The 24,348-nt window shown below is 36.5% G+C and overlaps 1 protein-coding gene across 1 annotated transcript; it reads right to left on the bottom strand.

Moving 5' to 3' along the window:
- Positions 1–7,159: 7,159 nt before the first annotated feature.
- Positions 7,160–23,579, bottom strand: LOC127855981 (myeloperoxidase-like). Its single transcript, XM_052391916.1, has 6 exons — positions 23,535–23,579; positions 11,935–12,038; positions 11,074–11,309; positions 10,198–10,439; positions 8,860–9,000; positions 7,160–7,430 (listed from the first exon to the last, which is right to left on the bottom strand). Exons 3-6 carry the CDS (start codon positions 11,269–11,271, stop codon positions 7,160–7,162), a joined length of 852 nt encoding a protein of 283 aa, XP_052247876.1. The 5' UTR covers positions 11,272–11,309; positions 11,935–12,038; positions 23,535–23,579.
- Between the last annotated feature and the right edge of the window lie 769 nt (positions 23,580–24,348).

The raw sequence follows: 24,348 nt of genomic DNA, 5'->3' as shown, positions 1-24,348 counted from the left end.
TAAATTGATGAATATTCAGTTATTATTTATATATCAAATAGACGTGTTCTCTGATGTTATTTTTATGTAACATATAAACTTGCACGAAGTTAAATCTATCAGTTCATTCCGTATAATGGAACTTCTTTATACGGAAATAATCAAACTGGTAGTCACTAAGACGCAGATGAGGAAATAAAACAAAAGAAAAATTTGGAGTGGACTGATTAAACTCCAGACCTTGAGTGCCCCAAAGGTAGTACATTACTGGCATTACGATAAGACGCACATGACATCGTGCAAGCTTGATTTAAATTGGAACATTTGACCGCATTGTTCGTTCAAAGACATTACTACTGCGATGCTTGTAGCATTATGATATTTGGTACGTATTTTTTGTAGGTTATAAACTTCAAAAAATAAAATACATGATTGGTTTAATATATCCATTTCTAATTTAAGCAATTAGTAAATTATTTAAGGAACATATAATGAATTAATAAAAGATAATTTATGAATATCAATAGTGTATGCATGCATTTAAAACACCTCACTGTCTTGCCGAGTATTAATGTCATTTGTGCGTCCGATACTAAATATTTATGTTATATACTTTATTACTGGTTATATTAGCTTAATATCTCTGTAATGAGTATTCAAACGGCGAACATATTATTTTTTCTGAACAGTGAACACTCGCGAGTTAATTTTTTTTATTGGTTTCTGTATCGTTTGTTGAACATATGTGATTGATTACAACATTAACTCTTTCTTAACAAGTTGTGGACTGGTGAGTACCAATAATATTTGATTTTCTTCCGAAATGAGTTAAACAGTCGGCACTCGTCTTTAAAACACGATTATCATTTAAAATATGTATGTTAAAGCGTAGGGCAGTCTGATGCGGAACACACATGTATAGCGTATGTTTGTATAGCGTATTTTTTTTTTGTTTATTGAATATTGATATAATAATAACATGGCAGCCGACGAGTATCACATACGCGTTATTCAATTAAAGTGTTGATATACATTAAGCACTAACAGTTGTAGCTAAGTAGCCAGGTCACTATGGCCTGCATTAATTCTCATGAGTGCGTTACTGGCATGTGCTGTAGAAGTGCCGATGGTCAAGTAGTGACCAATCAGCACTTGGACCACTTCGGACCCGTATTCGATCCCGACCCAAACTCGCAAGTGAATGGTACGTGCAGCACGAGGAAGGCCCAGAAAGGGGAGGTGTGTGATGATTCCTTCCAGTGTGACAATGGTTGGTATTCCGCGTAGAGGAAATAAAAACAATAAAGTGATTGTTTACTTAATATACCGAACACTGTATTAGTGTTATTCTTAACATGTTTCACTGGAAAATTTTGAAAGGATGTTTCCCTTTGGGAGTTTTTTTTATTAAATGGATAATAAGATCCTAAAATGCATTTCTTTCGAGTACTTAGCACTGCGACGATTAGCTACGTATATTGTGTTGAATATTTGGCTTTGGCATATCGATCATGCATTTAAAAATGTTATTAAGATCAAACAGTTTCCAGCTTTATTTTCTATTGTTGTTGTTTTTCAAAGGTCTCGCTTGCTACCGACCAGTTAGCGACGTTTGCTGTCCATCTATGACGTGCTATGACGAAACATTTGTCAAACAACAGCAGGCTTACTGGCAACGATGCTTTTCCGATGTAACTGCCCTATCCCACCATAAGAAGTCACGTTATCCGAAACATAAATGTATTAACTTGGTAAAACTTAAAGTGAAATAAAGTATTTAAACGTGCACAATTTAGTTTTCATTCACGTAATGTTCTCCTTGTGATGTCTTTTTATAACAAGGGGTTTTAAGGTCGATAATATTGACCTGGAGGCTATAAAATGGAAACAAGAATGTTAAAGTGTCCGTAATGTTTTTGCAATACACGAATAAATGTATTAAGTTCGGAATTTTGCCTGCGAAAACACCAGGGGTTTGCCTTTTTCGTATATCGGTTGGTAATATCTTTACTCATAATTCTAGACTTTGTTCAGATATATGCATATAAACGAGTAAGATGTACCCATGCCTATATTCAACATATTAAGCATGAAGATGGCAAGACATCCCATGCCTATATTCAACATATCAAGCATCGAGATTGCAAGACATCCCATGCCTATATTCAACATATCAAGCATGAAGATGGCAAGACATCCCATGTCTATATTCAACATATCAAGCATGGAGATGGCAGAACATCCCATGCCTATATTCAACATATCAAGCATGGAGATGGCAAGACATCCCATGCCTATATTCAACATATCAAGCATGCAGATGGCAAGACATCCCATGGGTATAACCAGCGGAGTTTTCGCGGCTTATTTTACATTATTACATATTGCTGGTCACAAACCTATAGATATAACACAGAAAACCAGAAGAAGAATGGAAGTGAAATTAAAACATATGAGTCAACCGGCCACACGCGAAGTATCCGTACATATTTTAAATATTAATGCGCGGGTTTTTGAAGAAACCTGTTTTAGTGGTTTGTCGGGCATTGCTATTTGATTCGAGTATTAACAGTATCGAGAATCATCGCGCTTATGCTTAAAACATTAGTCAATATGGTGGAATAATTCTTGTTAAATCAATCAAAAATAATATTTATCATGGTATTGTTGAAAACACATTAATAATCTATTATTGGCATACCATAATTATATCGCTGAATATCTTCATTTAACATATTTCTGGTCTAAAGAAATTTCCTTTGCACATAGTTCACGCGATAGCGTCTATATTATATAACGATTATTGTACTGGCCGCGAACTGACCCTGATACCTTGCGGGATGGAATGCAATGCATTCAAGGGAAGCCACGCTTCCATACTTTATAGTTATACATGTAAAATGTTAAATTTTGAAAACAATTAAAAATGGTTTGGCATAAACGAATATCAGGATAGGGAAAAACGACACTTTTATGAACTTAAATATACTAGTACACAGACAGGAATATGGAAGTCATAACTAAATATGAGAACATAGCCTTTAAGTACAAACGCTCTGGCGCTGGCAATCCTCTGAAGATAAAAGATGCACGCACAAACTGTATTTATGTCGAGAGTTGAGTGTAAAACTGTTCCATCTATCAAGCCCTTTCATTAGAGATAAAATGGTTTCATGCTGAACACGCAGTAAAACAGTGTTACAAAGACGCGGTCATGTTCCCAATGTTCTGGTGGTATGTTCAAATCAGCCAATTGAATAAATGAAGTGTATTCATTCGTATCTAGCAGCGGGAAATATTATTTGAATTTTATTGGACACTTACAAAGGTCAGGTAAGGTGAAAAGCTGGCTACGTCGAAAAAAGCGCCGCCCCAGTGAAGATAAAACCCATTACTGCACTGTCGCAATTCGGACACCATCACCATTATTCCACGGCGACCTGTTTCGCTACTTATTAACTGTTGGTATTAGCATGATGCGAACATCAAAGATAGCGATATAGTTTACTGTTTGAACTGTGCCAAGTGTTCAGAAACTGAGTGCGATGCGCGCAAAAATGGAACTGATACATAAATTGAAGTTTTAATTCAAGTTGGATTAATTTTATTAAGCAGTTTACACTTGTGAAAAAAGCTTCTAAGTCTTTTTTTATGATTTTTATGAAATGATTTAAGTCACTTCTTAAAATTCATGAAGAAATCAGGCATGTCGTGAAGTCCTTGGTGAAACAGTCTTGTCAAGAATCTCCAGAATCGTTCATGCTTTGCGTTAAATCCCTAGTATTACATATTTATTGTAACATATATATCGTTAAATCCCTAGTATTACATATTTATTGTAACATATATATCGTTAAATCCCTAGTATTACATATTTATTGTAACATATATATCGTTAAATCCCTAGTATTACATATTTATTGTAACATATATATCGCTGAAAATCCATCAATCGTTAGGGCATGCTCTTAATGGTTTAAATGCTCACAATTAAAGCCTTTGCGCACTTAAGAATTATATTTGTTTCATACTCATTTAAACCGGCTACCTAACATATACCATAAAGTAGCTTATTTATAAAGTTGAATGTTCTGAATTTGTTAATCATGTTCTATGTTTTACATTTTATCCCACTTTTACAGCGAAATCGGTTGATTTAAGCCCCGTTTATTAAATTTCATCTATAATCAACGGCAAGGCTATAATCAATGGCACGAAATGACGTCATCAACTGCCGAACCGGGACTACTTTTTCCCACGCACCTCGTCACCTGTGTTGGCCAAGTGCATCAATAGTAAAAACAATCTCAAATGTTTGTCAATCTTAATGACCTTAAAACAAAGGAAAGTAGCAAAAAAACGTGTTTTTTTTGTTATTTATTTTTATTAAAACCTCAAGTATTAGGTAAATTGAACACTATGCAAATAGGTTCTGTTGTTGCTCCCCTTTGAAGAAGTCAGTGCGAGTTGCTCCCCTTTGACCGTAGAAAACAATCGTCTGGACCAAGAAATCCTGTGTTAATTTACAAGCTGTACTCGGATATGCATCCATCTGATTTTTCTTCAAAGCATATTTTCTACCTGGCAATACGCACAAATGACACTGAATCCCGGTGATTCTTGCGTCAACAATTGGGTGTCAACAAGTTAGGTCAGATGCTGAAGGCCATGGCAAAAGACTCCGGCTTTCTCAAGCACAAGAGAATAACGAATCACTCAGTTCGCAAATTCCTGGTCCAAAAATTTCGAAATACAAATATCCACCCACTGAAACCATGGCAATAACAGGGCACAAAAATGTCCAGTCCTTAACCAATTATTCCAACATATCTGTTGAACAGCTGCAAAAGTGTTCATTCTTGCTCAGTCCAGTAAATGTAACAATCCAACAGTTCCTCTTGTACACCTTCACGCACCGAAACTATGGCCGAAATGCAGCCTACACAACCACTGTCTACCGTCGAACAAGTTGATCTTGATGTTCGCCCCACCCAGTCACTTCACGGTTCACCAGCGTTTGAACAAATTTGCCTCACAATTCTTTGGTGCCACTTTCAACATTCAAAATGTTAATGTATATAATTAGCTTAAATCCAAGTAATCTTTGTTATTTCGTCACGAAATAACCACATATTATAAAAAAGAAGCAAATAATGTGCACCTCGTGATCGACTCGATATCGAAAGTGAATTGTGTGTGGTATTAGGCTACGTTGTAAACAAATGTAGTTCCTTGTATATAACAACTTAATGTCATATTGATATCATAAAACTTAAAGATTTGCAATTCAATATGATTAAAATTGTAATTAATAACGCTCGACACTTTGTTACAGAACGATATTCTGATTTAAAAAAATGATTATTTGAGCAGCGATTATTTTTGGAACGCGGAGTAATACACTGACCTTGGTTACACTACAGTCATTATCAAAGTACGACAAACACTCGTGAAAACTTATTTTGTTTAAATAAAAAAAGTTTACTGAATAAAAGTGGGATAAATAGAATAATAGGTCAGTGTTGATTATAGATCAGGTTTATCATACTCGGCACGAAAACGAAAAAGCACTCGCCAAGGCTCGTGCTTTTTGTTTTCTAAGCCTCGCATGATAAACCTGATCTATAATCAACACTAACCTATTATTCTCTATATATACATATATATACATAACATTATTTAAATGAATAACATAATATAACTTACTACTAAATCGTCCCTATTGGAACTGAATTGATTTTACAAATGTTAATGTATGTATTCAGCAACGAGTTTATAAATAAGTATAAGCATATGTATAATACTAACATTATTTGTATCTTTTTTAGCGAAAATCGCTTATTCCAATAAAGTCACTCACCAAAACAACTGAAAATTGTGTTAGCTTTATTCATAAACATTGAGGTTACAATGTTAAGTCATATGTTAAATACATCGGAAATAGTATGACTATAACATTCAAAATACGTGCCTAATAGCATAAAAGTTAAAAGTTTCCAAAATTAAAACGTATATATAAAATAAATATGTATTTGTAAATTGTTGTTACTACACTTTATAATATATTTTTGTCATTCAAACGCTTGCTTAGCTCGTACGTTTAAACATGAGTATTGTATAGAACTATTTCTCAGAATTCCTCGAACTACTGTCACAAAAATTTGTTATGTCCATGCTTGTTGCAGACGTTCTTAAACTTATTTTCCTTTTTTTCTTTAAAAAAAAACACAACAGAGTCGAGTATTGTGGTAGAATGTGCTACAGAAAGAACACCATTTGACCACCAATAATCAAAATTATTTTAATTAAAATCGTTGGTCAGTTGAGGAGTTCTATCTTTAAGATGTAAGCGCTACCACCAATGATTAAATAAATTTACATTTTCACATGCGACACACGTTACATCTGATAATTCTTCATCGATGACTTCACCTTATTAATAAGTGCTTTGATTTATTTATGTACTTATCTTTAAATGTCAAACCTTTTTCTAAGTGGGATTCAACTTTTTTTAGACAACGTTATATTATATAACTGATTTGCGCACGTACCTCGTGTTGAACAAAAACACATTCTCTTTCATGGTGGACGTCCGATTGGTGTTACATATCAACGAAGACATGCTTATCTTCTTAATAGCATTCAGTTTAATATGATCAAATTAGCATATATATTGACCTCTAGATTGATATTATGTGATAAAAACATTGATCTATAAAAAATGTCTTCTGTATATCACTCTCTTTTTTTCAAATAATTATATTTTTGCGGTTAAGTTCTTTATTTAACTGGTTATTTTACTGAGAAAACACTTTTTTCAAACATCTGTCTATTGATTATACAAGTTAATAATTTTCCTCGCTCTATCCGCGTGTGTTACGCTGTAAACAATTCAGGTTAGTTCATAATCCGTTCCCATAGGGTCAAATACTTAAACGGCCAATGTTCAATGTTTAATTTTGACTATGCAAGTGTGGCAGTTCAATACGAAGATTTCCTCTTTTGAAAATTGCAATACAAAGACATGTCATGAATGCAGAAACCGGAAGACAACATGCTTTCGACATTAAATTTTTTACTAAAGCTCAGTACTACATCAAACATACTCAAACATGACATCTTTCCAGCTTTTCTCCATTGAGATGCAAATAAAAAATAACCACATAAAGCACACCTGCGATTAATGAACCATCTTTATGCCAGCTGAGAAAAAGACCTTTTTAGAACTATGCACTTCTTTCAACTGCTGCGAAGAGATCAACAATGATTTAGTGATTTTATTTTCAGGAAAGCCAATAAAAGAGTTGTTGCGCTCAAAGAAGAACCTGTCACCATCGCGGAAACGCTTAAACATGTCCGCGATAATACACTGGCCGAGTGGCCCTACTATTGCCCCGTTACTTCTTTGCTCTGTTACTATCGCCGTGAAGATATCGATGTCGTCCGGACAGCTGTAGGTATAGGTAGAGGTACATACTGGGTTAGTCGATATGAATTCACTTCTTTAGGCGACCTTTCAAAATATTATTTTATATCAGTAAATTGTACGTTGGCCATGAACTGTTGTCGTATAATGTAGCCGCGACACGTTGACCTGTATATTATGGATAATAACATCTTGAATTAAGATTTATAACGGTCAGATTAGAACTGTTATACTGTTTTATAGATGTTGTTAATGAATTCTTCATATATTAAAAAAAAAATGGGAAATTAAAAAAACAAACTTTGCTTTTATTAGGCAATCTTTTTGAAGATTGCATGGGATAGTAATAAACTGTCATTTCCGTTCTAGAAGCTGTGTTTTAATTCTTGTTCAAGCTTACATTCATTGTTTTTAAGTAAGCTTAATGACTTGATAATTGTTATTCTTATGGGGTCCTGTTTAAGTGCGGAAGATTGTACTTAAAAACAACAAGGTTGTTTGTTTCCATTAAAACTATTAAACAACTGATCAAAATACATCAACTGTGTATACCGGTTTTCTCTTAAAGATAGATCGGTTCAATGGTTCAAAACGGCCGGTTCATTAAATGAATCACACTAGAAATATATATAACGCTCTCTTAGCACAATTATCCTTACTCGAAATAATGTTTGCTTATATTCTAATAGAAACTTATACTCCAGGAAATAATGTACAATCATAAAACAGCCCCACATGGAAAGAGACAGCAAAATTTATAAAGATGTATAAATGTGTTCTTGCTGGTTAATTGCGAGACCTATTTTCATCTATAATGGGCTGCATTTACGATATCATTAAAATTAATTTAATTGTTGCGTTTAATTTTAGAATGATGACCATAATTTTGTACAATTTAAAAAAAAATCCTATGATTTAAAGTCGTCATTTTAGCACAATAATCACATTCAATTTCAATACATCATTGTCGGTTTTGATAAAACATTCTCCATGAACATGAAAACTATCTTATAGAAATTTTATTTTACAAAGCTTTTTTGACAGCAATCTTGCACATTTGCTTCTGTATATTGCATTACGTCAACGGAAAATGATCGGAATTACTAAGTACGTACACACTAAACAACGCTTCTGAATAAACACGCTTGATCCATTTCTGAAAGCGATTAGAAAATGACACATATCTTCATGTGCACATTTGTATGGTATTCCAATTAAACTTAACAAACAACGAATTTAACTTTCACATTATATTAACACGAAACTCTACCGAAAAATGAAATGTATACAATATTGTGTACGGTACACGGTTAATTCGTATAGACACTTCATAATTGGAGTTTCCTGTATCTTTTAATTATCTCCGTAAACAAAGTCGTCATCGTGACGTTGCTTAAATATGGAAAATAATCACGTTACACATGATAAAACTACGCTACAAGCATCAGCCTTACCTGTAGACTTTCTGCAGCAGCGAAGCTACGTCACTGTCCATATTTACTAGTCCGCCACGCATCGTACTGAAATCCCTTGCCGGATCGTGGCCACAGTAGCGACGGTAGGCGTTATATCCCGGAAAACCGTGGTCGCGACCTCTAAATAAAAAGTTTACAAATAGAAGTCGCCATGGTGTAATGGATACGATGCCCGCCTAGCGACCGGATGGTCATGGGTTTGATCCCCACTGTGGGAGCGTGATTAGATCACCCCCTAAGACACAAAGTACTGGGTTTAAGCCCAGGAAACGGACTGACTCAAGAGCGTTTCAATAAACCTGAGGCTTTAAATGCAATCGAGCTAAAATATATAGAGTTAAAATAAATAAAAGTTTGAGGAGTGGGTTGTGTAGAAAAAGATTCAATTCTAGCTGGCAAAAACGAAAATAAAGAACACATTGTGAAAGATCATCTGATATTATACGAAATTATTCAAAACTAGATCGTGTAATAAGCGGCCCATCCACACAAAAAAATCATTGTCAATGTTATTGTCTCAATAATATTGACAGAATATTTTTGCCCTTAAAGCGGCTCATCCACACACAATACAATTGTCAATTTTATTGACTCGATAATATTGACTGAATATTTTTTGCCCTTTAGCCATGTTGACTCTATGAAAATTTTGACGAGACTACATATTGAAATGTAAAAATATTGCTTAAATAGTATTAAAGGGTGAAAAACACTTGTAAATAAAATTGACAATGCGTCAATAAATATTTGAGATCTCTGATTTTCTTCAATACATTGACTCAATCTTCAATATCATCCATTCACTATCAATGTTATTGTCAATCTTCATTATTGACAATAAAATTGACAATACAATTGACAATTATATTGATTGTGGATGTGCCGCTTTTTTAGACAAACAAAGTTAGAATTAATTACAAAACAAATGAAATGTTATGCTCTTGTAAGAACACAATCATCGCAAATACACGTAAATGATTATATATAACGTTGAATGTTTAGAGCTGCTATATCCGACGCTTTGTCACTCTTGTCTTGGAAAAGCTTCTGTTGAACATTAGGCTCCAACATTCTAAAACACTAACGTTTGTCGTACTGCTTGTCTTATGTCGCTTAGGAACCATAACTCGTACAGACGATTAAACAAATAATACATATACTGCTTATAAATCTGCTTATTCAACATAAAAACCGTTTATTTAACTTCAAAGTAATTATCATAATATGTTTGCGGTCTATACTTACTTGGAACTCAAAGTTACAACTGTCATTTACAATTCTACAATTTGTGCATGATAATTACAAGAAGCAATCTACCTGTCCATTTTTTGACATGCCGAATCCACCGTCCACCTAAACACGTCCTCACGACCGCGGCCATCAAAAATGTGGTATAATTTAGTCAAAAAGTAGTGGTCTTTAAAGGTTTCGGGCGGCATAGATAGGCTGTAGTCCTCGTCCTGAAGAGCTATCAAACGGCTCACGGTTGAGTGACCGAACCGGAAAGCTATTCCACCTTCGTTGGTAGTTGTCGCGTCTGTTTTCTCGTTGTACGTGTCCTTAAACCCATGACTATGAAACGCCATACCATTTTTAGATTCTTTATCATATGAATTTAATTCAATTATTGATGTTTTATTTATTAATCTACGATTAACTAAATTAGTTACATGTAATTTGACAAAGTAATGATCGACATTAATTGAAATTCTAGTTGTCTAGAGCAGGGAAGGAATTTTAGGATCATTGTGTTGTGATTCATTGTCAAACAATTCAAAACAGCACAAAAGGGATACACAAAAACATCAACAAATGAATGAAGCTATGGGTACCACCATGCACCTAACTACACATATTCACATTTACTGTTATAATATGACCCACGTCATGCGTCTGGTCTTGAGCTACCATGTCTGTTCTAAAGCAATTTAAGGTTGCAATGTCTCATTTACGGACATTGTAGCTCCAGACAAGTCCGCGCGACTGCGCTGGCTGGTCGGGCGCTACGCTGGTCGCATATGGCACAGATCAATTTCCACATATTACTAATAGCTTATCATAAAGGGTAAACATATAGTTCATTATTGTATTATTGAAGAATTACACTGCACTTAACTAACTGTAGGATATCCTTGTTTTTAATAAAATATGAGTTTGATCAACGATAGACTTTTTAACAAAGCAGTTCAGTACCGTTACATCGATCTTGTAGTTCTCTATTGCCGGTTGACCAATTATCAGCGGCAAGTACTCCCCGAACACAATGTTCTGCCAAACACCGATCAAAATCTTTCTTTCATTCTGATACAGCATCTTATCGTCCCAGTCGGGTTTTATCTTCGCCAGACCATTGGCAAAGCTGTTGTGGGCACGGTGAAATATCGTGTGCATGGACGCGAGTCCTACATTCTCGCTTACCCTTGGGTCACCTTTTGGTATAAAATGGTTTCGAATTTTTCTTCACGTTATACATAAATTCAAAAATATAATTTCTTGTTAGATTGCTCTGTTAAAAGAGCGTGTGCAAACTTGAGACATTCTTGCATTGCCACACCATGACGCATTTTTTAAAAGTTGATTTGCTATGTGCTTTTACAATAATACAATTGCTAGAACAAACTGCTTTTTGGTTGTATACTGCATAATTGGGTTGATTATCGAGTCCTTAAGTAAACGCATGCTTAATTTAACGTTAATTATTGGATATTATTTAGCAAGTTAAGAGCGCAGAAGACATGTTTACCCATGTACGTGATTGGGGCCTCATTTGCTGATGCTATACTGAAAATTCTGAAGAAATGAGCCTATTATAAAATTGTCAAATTCAAATATTGTTTTGGCGCTAACATATATGAATTTCAAATATCAAATAACCAAATCATCGGCATTATGTATTGTCAGTCAAACGTAAATGATAACAGTTTTTTATCAATATGCAACAAAGTGAATTTGTTTGTAACATAAGTGCTTATGAAAGGAGAAAGTTGTTTGTCCCTATGGATTAGTTGAGTTACGAATAATGTAAATGGTTAGCACTGTATGGAAGATTCTTACCAGATTCGGGGCAGTAATTGGGTATAGGGTAAAACTCTCCTTCAAGATGACACGTGCTGTCTCCCTCGTCGGCTGGCAAGTGTGCGTTCGTTGTATTCAGCAATCTTTATATAATATGATAATGTAAAATAAATGTAAGAATTGCTCATCAGGTGGCCCAAAAGGAGGACAGACCCTTATTATAAAATGCGGTCGTTTATTTATTGCAAGAAACCAATGACCAAGCAGTCCCAGTCAAAACAATACAATAGAAGAGACGCACATGTTAACAGCAAACGTGCACACATGTAAAAATCTGTACTCACTTGTTTCTATGTGAGAATAATTGACCCGCAATTTTCGTACAAGAGCTTAACATGTAAACATTTGATAGTAAAATGATATTTTGTAAAGACTTACGACAACAATTCGACATTAAAAATGCATTGTGCATATTCATTATGACGTTTCAAATTGATGAAGAGAGATTGAATTCATATTGAAATTCAAATAATAATTTCATATAAATGCACATAATATAAGCACACATTTTAACGCAGATGGCATCTAAAATGATTCGACACGTGTTGAGCATAACTTTACATTAAATCGCAGTATATTCGTTTATAGGAATGGTCAAGTGGACGCATTCTCTTCATGTAATCCACCTGCTGCTATAATAGGTGTACACGATTTAAAAATATCTTACAGAACATCGCCTGCATTGCATATAACCCCTGATTTTACACAAGCATACACAACGATACTGCATCTAATGATTGCTACTATTAGTAATTTGGTCACAAAATGTGTTTACCATACTCATCCGAAAGCAAATTTAATTTTCCCTAAACTCAAGGTACCGAGAAGTATCATAAGTAACTAAATCAACCTATATAAAATAAGATTATATAAACAATGCAGTATTAATTGATACAGCATATACATTTGAACGCATGTAATGTGTGCATGCAATTCATTAAGTCATATTTGTTGAAATAGAATATTGTAAAAAAAGACACACTTTTATCGTGCTTTTTGACGTTAATTCCATGTGTTCTTGATTTTTGTCCATGGCTAAAACCAATGAAAAGACATGTGATCACTTGCCTTAAGATAAAGACTCGCGAATGTTTACACAATAATTTCTTCAAATGATTTTTCTGGATTTATATGTTCCTATATTTGGTTCTATGACGTTGGCCGATCGTAGACTTCATCATCATCTGCGCTCTTTTCCTGACCTGGGATAAATATGGTGTCAGGCAGCATTAACCAACTATGCCTCATTCACAAATAATCCGGTCGCCGGCCGATGTGTTCGATCTCCAGGCATCGGGAAGACTTGACACGTCGGAGCCGGTCGCCGTCCGATGAGTGACACGAACTCGGCCTTTTATGGGCGCCGGACCAGCATCGGACGATGATCGAACGGCAATCGTACAGTTTGAGAAAAGCTTTTAGGTTGAGCGTCAAATTGTAAATCGGACGACATCAGGCCGATGTTCGGACGGCTATCGTCGCAATATCGACGTAGCGCCGCAAGAAAGCCAGAAAGTTTTAATAAATCGGATGTCAATCTGGCGGGCTTCGACCGGGCGTCTTGCGGGTATCGGACGGACTCCACAAGGTAAGCGTGTCGCGCCGTCTGGAAAATGGTATATATATAATGCGTGCAGTCCATAAACTTTCATTTGCAGGCTGTTTTATTGTCATGAACAGAGATCAGCGAGTCACGAGGCTGAGGGAGAGGCACGCAGTAGCCAGACACGTCCTCAATATTGTAGTTGCTGCTATGGTAATAATTGAGGAGTTCGAAGAACCACAGCGACGTAAAAGACGAAGGTGGGTCAAGCCTTGGATTCAGAGACGATCACTTTACGGGCAATACGATACCCTTTTGCATGAATTGCGTCTCGAGAACCCGGCCGATTTCGAAGCTTATTTGCGTCTCAAGCCAGAGTTGATTCAAGAACTATGTACAAGAGTCGGGCTTCGCATTCAAATTAATCAAGAGTGAGCATCAATTGTCTGACATTCTTATTGATGTACTTATATATTTATAGTAACACTAGAGACCGATCCCGACTGTCATTCGAATTAAAAATCGAAGAGCTTTCGGGATAATGTGAAATGCATTCGTAATAGTTCTAGGCATTCTGCGAGCATTTGTATCAATGTTGTACTTTTATCAATGACCTCTTATTTTTGTCAAAATAAGGTAATCCATCTAGGCACTACCAAATTAGGTTTGTTTGTTTACAAATACAGCGCCAAGTACCTAAACTGAAAAAATTGAATGCCGTGAAAATGCGGAATCACAAAGCGCAGATTTAAATAGTGACTTTGAAAACATTATAAGATTATTTTAAACGACTTATACGTTTTTGTGTTTTCAGTAGACGGCCTCCTCTGAGCATTGGCATAAAGCTGGCCATCATCTTGCGCTTGTCGGCCACAAGCAACTCTTACCATTCACTGGCGTTTGACTTTCGAGTGGTTCACAATACGATATCCCGATTTGTGCCTTCTGTATGTCGTGCAATCGTAGAAGAATTCGTAGAAGAATTCAAGGACGCCGTCACCACTGAAGAATGGCGTGCAGTGGAAGCGGTGTTTAGAGAACCGTGGAACTATCAACACTGCTGTGGAGCAATCGGCGGGAAGCATGTGGCCATCAAGAAGCTGAATGACAAGGGATCCCTCTTTTACAATTATAATGGCTTCTTTTCGATCGTGCTGTTGGCAGTGACAGACGCCCATTACAAGTTCTTGTGGACGAAGGTTGGTTCACCCGGCTCCAACTCAGACTGTGGTATTTTCAACGATTATAAGCTGCTACAGGCCCTCGAACGCAATATAATATGTTTCCCAGAGCCGGATTCTTTGCCTCATGACGACCTGAAAATGCCCTACTTCTTGGTGGGTGACGACGCGTTTCCTCTTCGCACATACATGATGAAACCCTACGCCAATCGGTATCTCAAAGAGGACGAACGTATATATAACTACAGGACATCAAGGGCGCGCAGGGTCGTCGAAAACGCCTTTGGCATACTCGCAATGAGGTTTCGCTGCATACTTGGTACATTGCGCGTTGTTTCGGACACTGCCTTCTTGATCACACAGTGCTGTCTGGTTCTCCACAACCTAATGAGGATGAGGTATACAAACCTTCAAAACATTGATGTTGATCAAGAGGATGATGACCATCAACTGATTCCGGGGGCTTGGAGAAACAATGCCGTCATGCAAGAAGTGGAGGAAGAGGGCCGAGGTCCGCGAGCAACAGCAGCGGCGAAGGAGCAGCGGGCATATCTCAAGCACTGCTTTTCCAGCGATGCGGGAAGTGTGCCGTGGCAGATGCATGTCATCGACAGATAAACTGGTTATAGAATGTTGAACTTATGCTTGAATTGTGGAACTATGTATGTTTACAGGTGTATATTAAATGATGATTAGGTAGAATAATGATCTGTTATTAATTCGAAGACATTGTAAAATCATTAGGATCTACAAGCGTTTAATTCCGCGTATCTAAAGTTCTAGACGTTATGGCAAGTTAGTACATTTATGATTATTTTCATGATCTCAAGCTAAAAGGTTTTAGACAAACAGCCGGCAATAGTTTAATCAAAACACTAAGTGAATTACTCTACGATACAGCACCAAAAACAAAAACTTACTTTTTTACAGTTTTATATCATAATATTATAGTGCACAAGTTATTTCTAATCGAATTTTAGAATCGTACGTGTATGCTGAAAATATTTAAAAGCATTTAATGACGAAAACCTTAAAATGTGAGTTTATCATTAGAAACATTCTAGAAAAAATAAATAAACGGATATTAAAATTATTACATGACCAATTTTAAATCATGTCGGTTATTAACCTTTCCTTTTATATAAAATGATGTTTTTTTTAAAGATTTTATCGAATGAATACATAGATCTAATACGTTTTCAATGGTATTTATTACCAGCAAAATAATTAACAACAATCAAAGAAAATAAACTCTCTGGCCTGTCTTATTTCTTTTGGACAGTAGATTTTCACTCATCTGTATCCGGCTGTGTTTGGTCAATTGCGCTGTCACTAAGGCTGTAGGGGCTACTTGTGCTGTTGAGAGCACTCATGTGGAGCTTGAAGTCACTGGCGGAGACTGCACTCGTATCGGAACCTGAAACATTAAACGATAATTCTGCGTATCCCAATGGTAAAATGTGTACACCAATTCGTATACCTTATTTTTGTATACATTGAAGCAATATATAAAGCGAAACATGACCGTAGGTGACATGATTATGTGACAAAATATGTCAAATGATAAATTGTGTTGTGGCACTCAAATATCCGTCATCGAGTGCAATTCTTAAGCTGTTGTAAGGGTCAAGATTTTCATAGGAATTAGATGAATACAAATCGGACATACGCAAGTATACACACACGGAATAGCGGACGATGGCATGATATCGGTAAGGTCTCCCTGACGTATATTAAACTATATCATTTTACTAACATTGATAATGCGGGTGTCCGCGTTCTAGAAAATAATCTGGCTGTATATGTTGATCCGAAATAATTTAACGCGAACTTATTTGAGTCTGTCTCGAACGGTACCGAGTACTCTCGAGATCTGATGATATTAATCTAAGGCAGACAGCCTTAAGCACTCAAGTCGCCATTATCACATATTTTACACTTTCTTAAATGACTGTTTTGTACCCTGATAAAGCGCAGTATTACAAGATATAGTAAGACATACCGATAAAGGCTGGCTCTGAGGATATCGTGTTGACTGTGGAGAGGTCACCTGAAATAGCACTGGATAATTCTGCTGCTGTGGCGGGACGGTCATCTGGGGCTGACAATTGCTGGAAGGGCATCATATGTGGATGCTGCTGCAACAATTGCTGCTGTGAGTGAGACATGTTCTGGGATACTAAATTGCAACACCAAAGGTTTCCATCTGGTATTGACGCCAGTATTCCTTTGGTATGTCTCTCTGCAAACTGCCTAGCCAGTGGACCCAAGCGTCACGCTCATTGGTCCCAGAGCCATTTGTTGAGGCCTGAAACAAGTTCAACAAGGCATATTACAAACATGAAAAAAATTAGTTCTAATTGCCTTTTTGTTTGGTCTGTTTGATTTGTCGACGTACTCTGCACATACTCTTTCAAAATAAAGGGGATTAACCAGTATACAATATCATAACAATGGGATTAGTTTAAACCAAAATGTATAGAAGTATTTTTGTAACCAATTACCTTTGCGATGCTTGCGCGTGACTCCTGCAATTCCCTCCTGCTCTCAGCAAGTAACTGGCTAAGAACTTCACTCATGTTTTTCTTGACCACGTTTGTTTTGGGCTTCTTATGTAGAGGATCGGATATCGGTGGAACAGTACTGCCGCCGGCGAGGTCTGCACCAAAGCTCTGCTCTGAAAACACCGACTCTTCGTCTGGTTCGTCATCTTGGTCATCAGGTACTACCACCTATAGACAAAGGTAAGGGTTTAAGAAATTAATCTTTACATAGGGGCCAGTTTATGATTCCTTTTGCGAAGTATTTTATTTAGATATGATATGAACACACAATTAATTGTATATTAAAAGACTATTGTTTGCTGGACACTACGACATATCAACTAGAGTCGATGAGGTAAATGGTAAGCAAGCAAGGCGAGTATGATGAAAACAAGCTTGTTTATGTCCCGGCCGTGCGCGACCGGTTTTACAGTAGGCCATATTGATGTTTGATGTTTAGGTTGCAATTGTGTAACTTATATTAAGAGTGTTTTCTTATAACATTGCATGGTCAATGAAATATATCTTTTTACTCTTTACTGATCCTAAGCAAGAGCTGGAGATAGTATCATCGCCGCCACCCCTGTAATGTGTAGCAAGGAAGGCATATTGCTCCAGCTTGTTGTTCTGTAGCGCTGTAATTCGTGTCAGCCCGTCTCCGCTTTTTCCATTGAGTTTTTTCTTAAGCTTGAAAAAATCTGTCCGCATGTTCGTAAACTTGGTCCATATACGATTGGCTGTAAACAAATGAAAAACAATGAAGGTCCAACATGTTCACATCTACACGTAAACATAAAAGATGAAAATCGAGGTCAATATTTTAAAATGAAAATACCTCTATATGTTGAATACAATGCATATAATAATAAAGCAACAAGATTGATCATTAATTATAACATATGAACATTTGTATGTGTGGCTTTTTGTGCGTTTTATTAAAACATTTCTTGACTCTCATTATTAAAAAAAGAAAGAAAAAACTACATGTCTATGCTGGGTTTCGAACCACGGACCGCCTGATCACGCGACGAAATTCTATCACGGATGCAATCAGATTGTTCGAATGAGTACAACTATAAATGCCACTGACTAAAACACACATCAGTAAACAAACAAAGGATTCAAAATGACAGCTTATTTTCGAAAATGTGTATTTTCTTTATGTTTTTTAAACACCTTGAGGTTAACATTTTGGCTTTATATATATTTAGGAGAATTCAAAACATTACCAAATCATTGTTAAAAGTTACACATGTAAACAAACTTGACCTAGTTACCGGTCCAGCATCAGTATTAGGATTTGACAAACAATTGATGTACGAAAGTGTTTAATATATTATTGCAATGCTGCTAGAGAACATTGTATGCCAACATTTTTGCGAAAGCGTCACAAAGCATGGTTTACTTACGATCTAATCCTATTTGATCACCAAATTCTTTGAGGAGTGCATTTCTCTTCGCCCTGTCTTTGTAATCCTTGTGGGTCAGGTCATAAAAGAATGTGTTGTCTTCAAAGAACTGGGCAATTGCTTCAGCTTGCTCAGGATTTATATGTGGCTGCGATGGCTCTTCTTTCTCCTGGTCATGCATTCCATCATCCGGCTGACCTTCTGTTTGAGGAGGTGGAATTTGCCGTGCTGCGACCTTTCTCTTCGGCATCTTGACTTTAAAATGGAGGTGTTTGGCGCTGACTCTACCAACGTGATCTGTCCATGTGCATTTACCGGAATCCTTTGGTCTCCTTACGAGCTCCGTCCGGTGTCTGTCAGTCATCGTGCGGAGACCCTCCGGCAATCGGACGGTCGCCGGCCGATGTATATGTCCCTGTGAAATATCTTGATTTTTGCCGATACGCGTACGATGAATCCGATGTCGGGCGATCGCCGGGCGATAACCGTGCGTTGATCGTCCGATCTTTTAACGATCTCAATACGATTCCTTCCCGGGCCCGACGTCGGGTAAAATTTTAAGTGAGACTTAAAATTAATCCGGACGCCGCCCGATGCCACAAAATGATCATCGCCCGGTCGCCAGCCCGATGAGCGGAAAAATATGTCGGCCGCTGATCGGACGGCGATCGGTCTCTATTTGTGACTGAGGTATTAAAGTGGTGCATGCATTTTATTTGAAGATACACTTTAGTTCTGTTAATAATTCACATCAACGAAGCAAAGCCGAATTCATCGAGAATAGCGTATGCAATCGTAAAGGCTTTGGTTTAAACATACGTCTACGTAATAATAAATATTATGTAATGGTTCGTCAATATCCAATATTGCCGCAATTAACATATCTAAATACGCATTTATTTATAGTTGTCGCGATCATTATTGTTTTTGGTTATATTACACTAATAATTAATACAGAAAAACAATTTGAACCAATATTGTCATGTTCATTTGTTTATAATAATTGAAGAGAGAGTAGGGTGTTCAGCAATTTCTTGTCCTCAACACGAATGCATTTCATTTTCACAAAATGATATTAATATTTCTAAAATTCCTCGTTTAAAACATACGGGCGAGCCATAACACAATTAGTTTGAGTCGATGAAACGGTGCCACACGGCCGAATGTTCTTAGATACATACCAAATGACAGATTTCGTGTCATCCTTCTAATCGGTAACAATAAAATATTATTCCCATAGAGACATAGCTCGAGATATATATATCGAATGCGGATATAAAGCAGACTTTATTTCCTAGCAGTTCATCGAAATATATCCACGTTTATCGTTGAGTATTGTGTCGGAGACAGATCCAACGGCGGTGTCCCAGTATGCGCTCGCAACTACAATAATTTAGTAAAAAATAAAACAATATTATCTCAAATTTTACCTAACAGTTTTTAAACGCCCCGGGTTCGATTTCGGCGGGTGGCACAAACAATATGTACACACTTTTGGTTTGATATTATACTTATTTTAGACTTTTTCCAATAGAATAGTGTTGTACATTAATACACAACATGACATTTAAAAAAGTGTGTAAAGTCCATTTATTTCCTTATGTCAAAGTCAAATTCCCCTTCTCTTATCTGTAATAGAAACACACGTTTTAGATTCCAATGTTTTTGTGACTGATTCCGTCTGTGCAGGTGCCATGCTAACCCATGTATGCCTTGTGGACTCTCCAATTCTTCTAAATTGGATCAATTTATTTCCAAAATTAGGGATGTCTAGTATATTTATTTCTAAATTTAGAATATTTCTTACAGAAATTCCTTTAAGCAAACAGCATAATGCGGCGTCTCATCTGGGACTACGCTGTTTGCCAAGGCCTTTTTTCTAGACGCTAGGAATAAATGGGTTAATAGATGGATTGTAATAATTTGAGTTGATAATTAACTTCCCATCATGTTCACATATTTGAACACAGTGTCGACCATTGAAATATTCTGGAAAGTATGTTATTCGGAATATCGATGCGTAGGTGAACAATATGAGCTGATAGATGTGAATTATATCGGACCTGATTGCTTTTGTCTAAAATGATATACTAAACGGTACACATGTATTCATACTTTGAAGCAGTTTATGATAGTTGAACAACAAAAACCATATTTTGAATAGATATAGACTATGCAAATATTAAATGTATAATTGCCGCATGGTTTTGTTCAAACAATGATACCATTGTAAATAAAGCTGAAACATAACATGCGTGAAGTGAGACTAATTACGTCTATATTTCAATAATACTGCATAAACGAGGTTCAAAAATATGATATATATTAATGAATGTGCGTCAAGTGTCGTCCCAGATATACATGTGCAGTACGCACAGGCTTATCAGGGACGAAACTTTCTGTCACAATAGATGTTTAATAAAAAGTGACTTTCTTACAATAAAAATATCATAAAAGCGTTGTCATCCCTGATTAGCCTGTGCGGAGTTGCATTTAACCCCCTTTTCACAGAGCGCGGCCCATATATACGATACAATCCACTAAGACATTCATAATCTCACCAGATACTTATACAAAATATCCCAACAGAATACGATGGTGAATCATTTATATTCTTAGACGAACATATATTTGTCAATTAGTTTTGGTTATTAAAAATCAACATAATAAGATACGTCGATGTGATGTGTAATTACAAGGTATTTCGAAAGCATCTGCATTTTCTATATTTACATAACGCCAACGTTGGTTATTTTAAGACATAAAACATAAAGTTGCCCTAAAATATTTTGAAGGTTTTTTTAAACTAAGGGAGTCCACTCTTTCTCGCTAAATTATTTTGCATAGAAGTACTAGTATGCTCCTTTTCACGCAATTTCAGTTGTAAGTCAGAAATAAGCCGGAGCGAAAGAAAAGGACTGTGATGAAGACCGGGAAGATGCAGTTTGTAAAGGAAGGGGAAACCGTCAAGAAGCAGCAGACGCCAGCAGTAACAATCCTAGATCTTGCGAAGTTATGGGAGATTGTGGTTGACCTGAAACGAAGGCTCGTTTTCCCAAGTGTGGTCCAGAAAACACAACGCCCCGACGTGGTGATCTGGTCGGCAAAGGAGAAGTGTCTGGTGACATATGCCGATCTGCAGAGGGAATGCGGGGAGAAGGGGTGGCACACCTGGCTATTCCCAGTGGAGGTCGGCGTCAAAGGCTTTCCGGCAAAGTCTCTTTAGAGACTTTACATTGCACTTGGCCTGACAGGAAGAGCCAGAGAGCGAGCAGTCAACAGACTTGTGGCTGCTGCGGAGAGGGCATCGAGATGGCTTTGGCTAAGGAGAAAAGAGAGGAGCTGCCAGTCGACTACTGACACGTAGGGGATTGATCAACCCCTACGGACCCACCACCATGAGAATGTCTCGAGATTAAAGGGTCGAAACATTCAGTGACTGGTGGCTCTCGACAGCATACTTGCATGTACACAGGAGAAAATACATGTTTCAAGGGGATGCGCACTACTGCAAACAATAATGAAATAATGCCTTGAGTGTGTCAAAACCCACCAATCGTTAAATACGCTGGAGGATTAGAGTTTTCCATCCAATCCAAAGTTCGGTTCAAAACGTCCTGCGCCTATTCATGATGTTCATAGCTCTGTGTCCTTTAATCATGGTAACCGAAGCCATGGAGTAAGCAAAATGTAGGCCAAATCATGTCGAATTTCGCAGAAAATAAAATCGGGAATCGCTTATTAATGCTCGGACATAAACGTAAAGAGAGCTGAATAGTAGCCACTAACAGTCGTACCCATTCAACTTTGTTAACATTCGCAGATTAAATACAATGATCCAACAATTACTAAATTAGAAACATTCGTATGTCCAAATTTCATGAAGAAACGGAAATAATTTCATTTCATTTCGTTAAGGTTGTCCTAAAGCAATATAAGGAAAAATGCCCATGCGGCCTTGTTCGACACACCAGAAGACGCCTCAAACTCAGCTGAGATACGATACTGACGGCCATGGTTTCCTTAAGACCAGCTCCATCTTTATATTAGACCCAGATATCTTAAGTATCATAAGAAAATGTTCTGACAAAGTTTCATGACGATTTGACTAAAATTACTTCTAAAGTGTTAACAAGTTGATTTTGGCATTATTTCGTTATTTATATTATGCATTATTTTTAAAATTCTTTAATAAACTATCCATCTGTTAACCAGCATTTAAAAATGCGATCCTTGGTATGTTGGTGCATAGCTCCCTACACTCACGTTTTAACAAAACCAGAAAGTTGAAGCATCCTCGTCTTACGCAGATTTGTCAATACGCTGTTTGTTTCATGAACAGTTCACGTGTTGACTTTCTTTAAAATTACATTTACACAGTTGCAAAACTTATAACAATATATTATAAAATGGTTTGAAGCTATCATAACCTTCCTTCAACGCATTATTAATATTTCCATTAGATTACTATATTTCCTAAAGAGGTAAATAAATTGCCATTGCGTTCAATCGAAATGAAAGTATCTCTGTGAAATGTCATGTGGTGCAATATTTGATCTAATGAGAACAGCAGCAACATAAGCCGTGAATAAATACGAGGAGAACATAAATCCAAATGAAAGCCCACGTTGCAGTTCCTGGAATTTCTTATCCAAATTTAGTGCACATGTTACTGCGCATGTTAGCTGTTGCGGCGATGAGTATACGCGTTTAAAAGCTCAAGGTTACGTTTCCCCAAATATTGTCCTTTTTTGTTATATATAGAATTCGCAATATTTGATCTCCAATTTCACCATGACCGAGCGATAAGCCAATATATCACATACATGACTAGAAATGTAGTTTCTTAAGCTTAAAAAATGCATTTGAAAAAATTATATTCGTCGTAACTCAAAATAATTACCTTAGAACATATGCACCGGTTTTTACAGCTACCGACACTGCCAACTTGAAGGCAAACACCATGCCCTACTATTGAGGCTGGCAACCACCAACATACAAAGAAGTGCACAAATCAGACCTTTTGCCCTGTGACTTACACATGTACATTTTAACTGATACCAAAACTTATCATTTGAAATGCATTTTTATAAATCTTATGAACCAGGACCTGCATCATATGAGCTTAGTAGCAAACTGACTGCATGTAACCCCCTAAATTCCACTTCCTTTTATGGGTATGTAACCTCATCCGAAAAGAAAGATGCGTAGTATAGTAACTTATCACCATGAGCCAGTACAATTAACATCTAAGTATAACTTGCAAATATATAAACTTTAAACTTCAATTTAATTGGGCCATTCAAATGGATGCCAATACGACTGAAATTAAATCAACAAACAAATTAAAAGTATTCGTTTTATGAGTAAAACGTACGTAATGTTGCTATTTCCACAATTCGAATCGAATTACTCCTAGTCATATATTTTTGTTTTTAATTCATGTATATTTTCTTGTATTACTTTATCTGTGAGAGCGGAGAATTGTAGGTATTCCATAGTCATATTGTAAATCTCAATGTTGGTAGTAGTAATTCAAAGTGAAATGTGGAGAGCAATACTTCACAGTGAAATGTGGGTACTTATACTGCACAGTGAAATGTTGGTAAAAATACTGCATAGTGTAATAAGTGTAGAAAGACTGCTTCGTGAAATGTTGGTTGTCATACTGCACAGTAAAATCTGGCAGTAATACTTTACAGTGAAATGAGGGTAAA

Source organism: Dreissena polymorpha, chromosome 13 (assembly GCF_020536995.1).
Source record: "Dreissena polymorpha isolate Duluth1 chromosome 13, UMN_Dpol_1.0, whole genome shotgun sequence".
Taxonomy (NCBI): domain Eukaryota; kingdom Metazoa; phylum Mollusca; class Bivalvia; order Myida; family Dreissenidae; genus Dreissena; species Dreissena polymorpha.
This window is presented reverse-complemented; position numbering and strand designations above follow the sequence as displayed.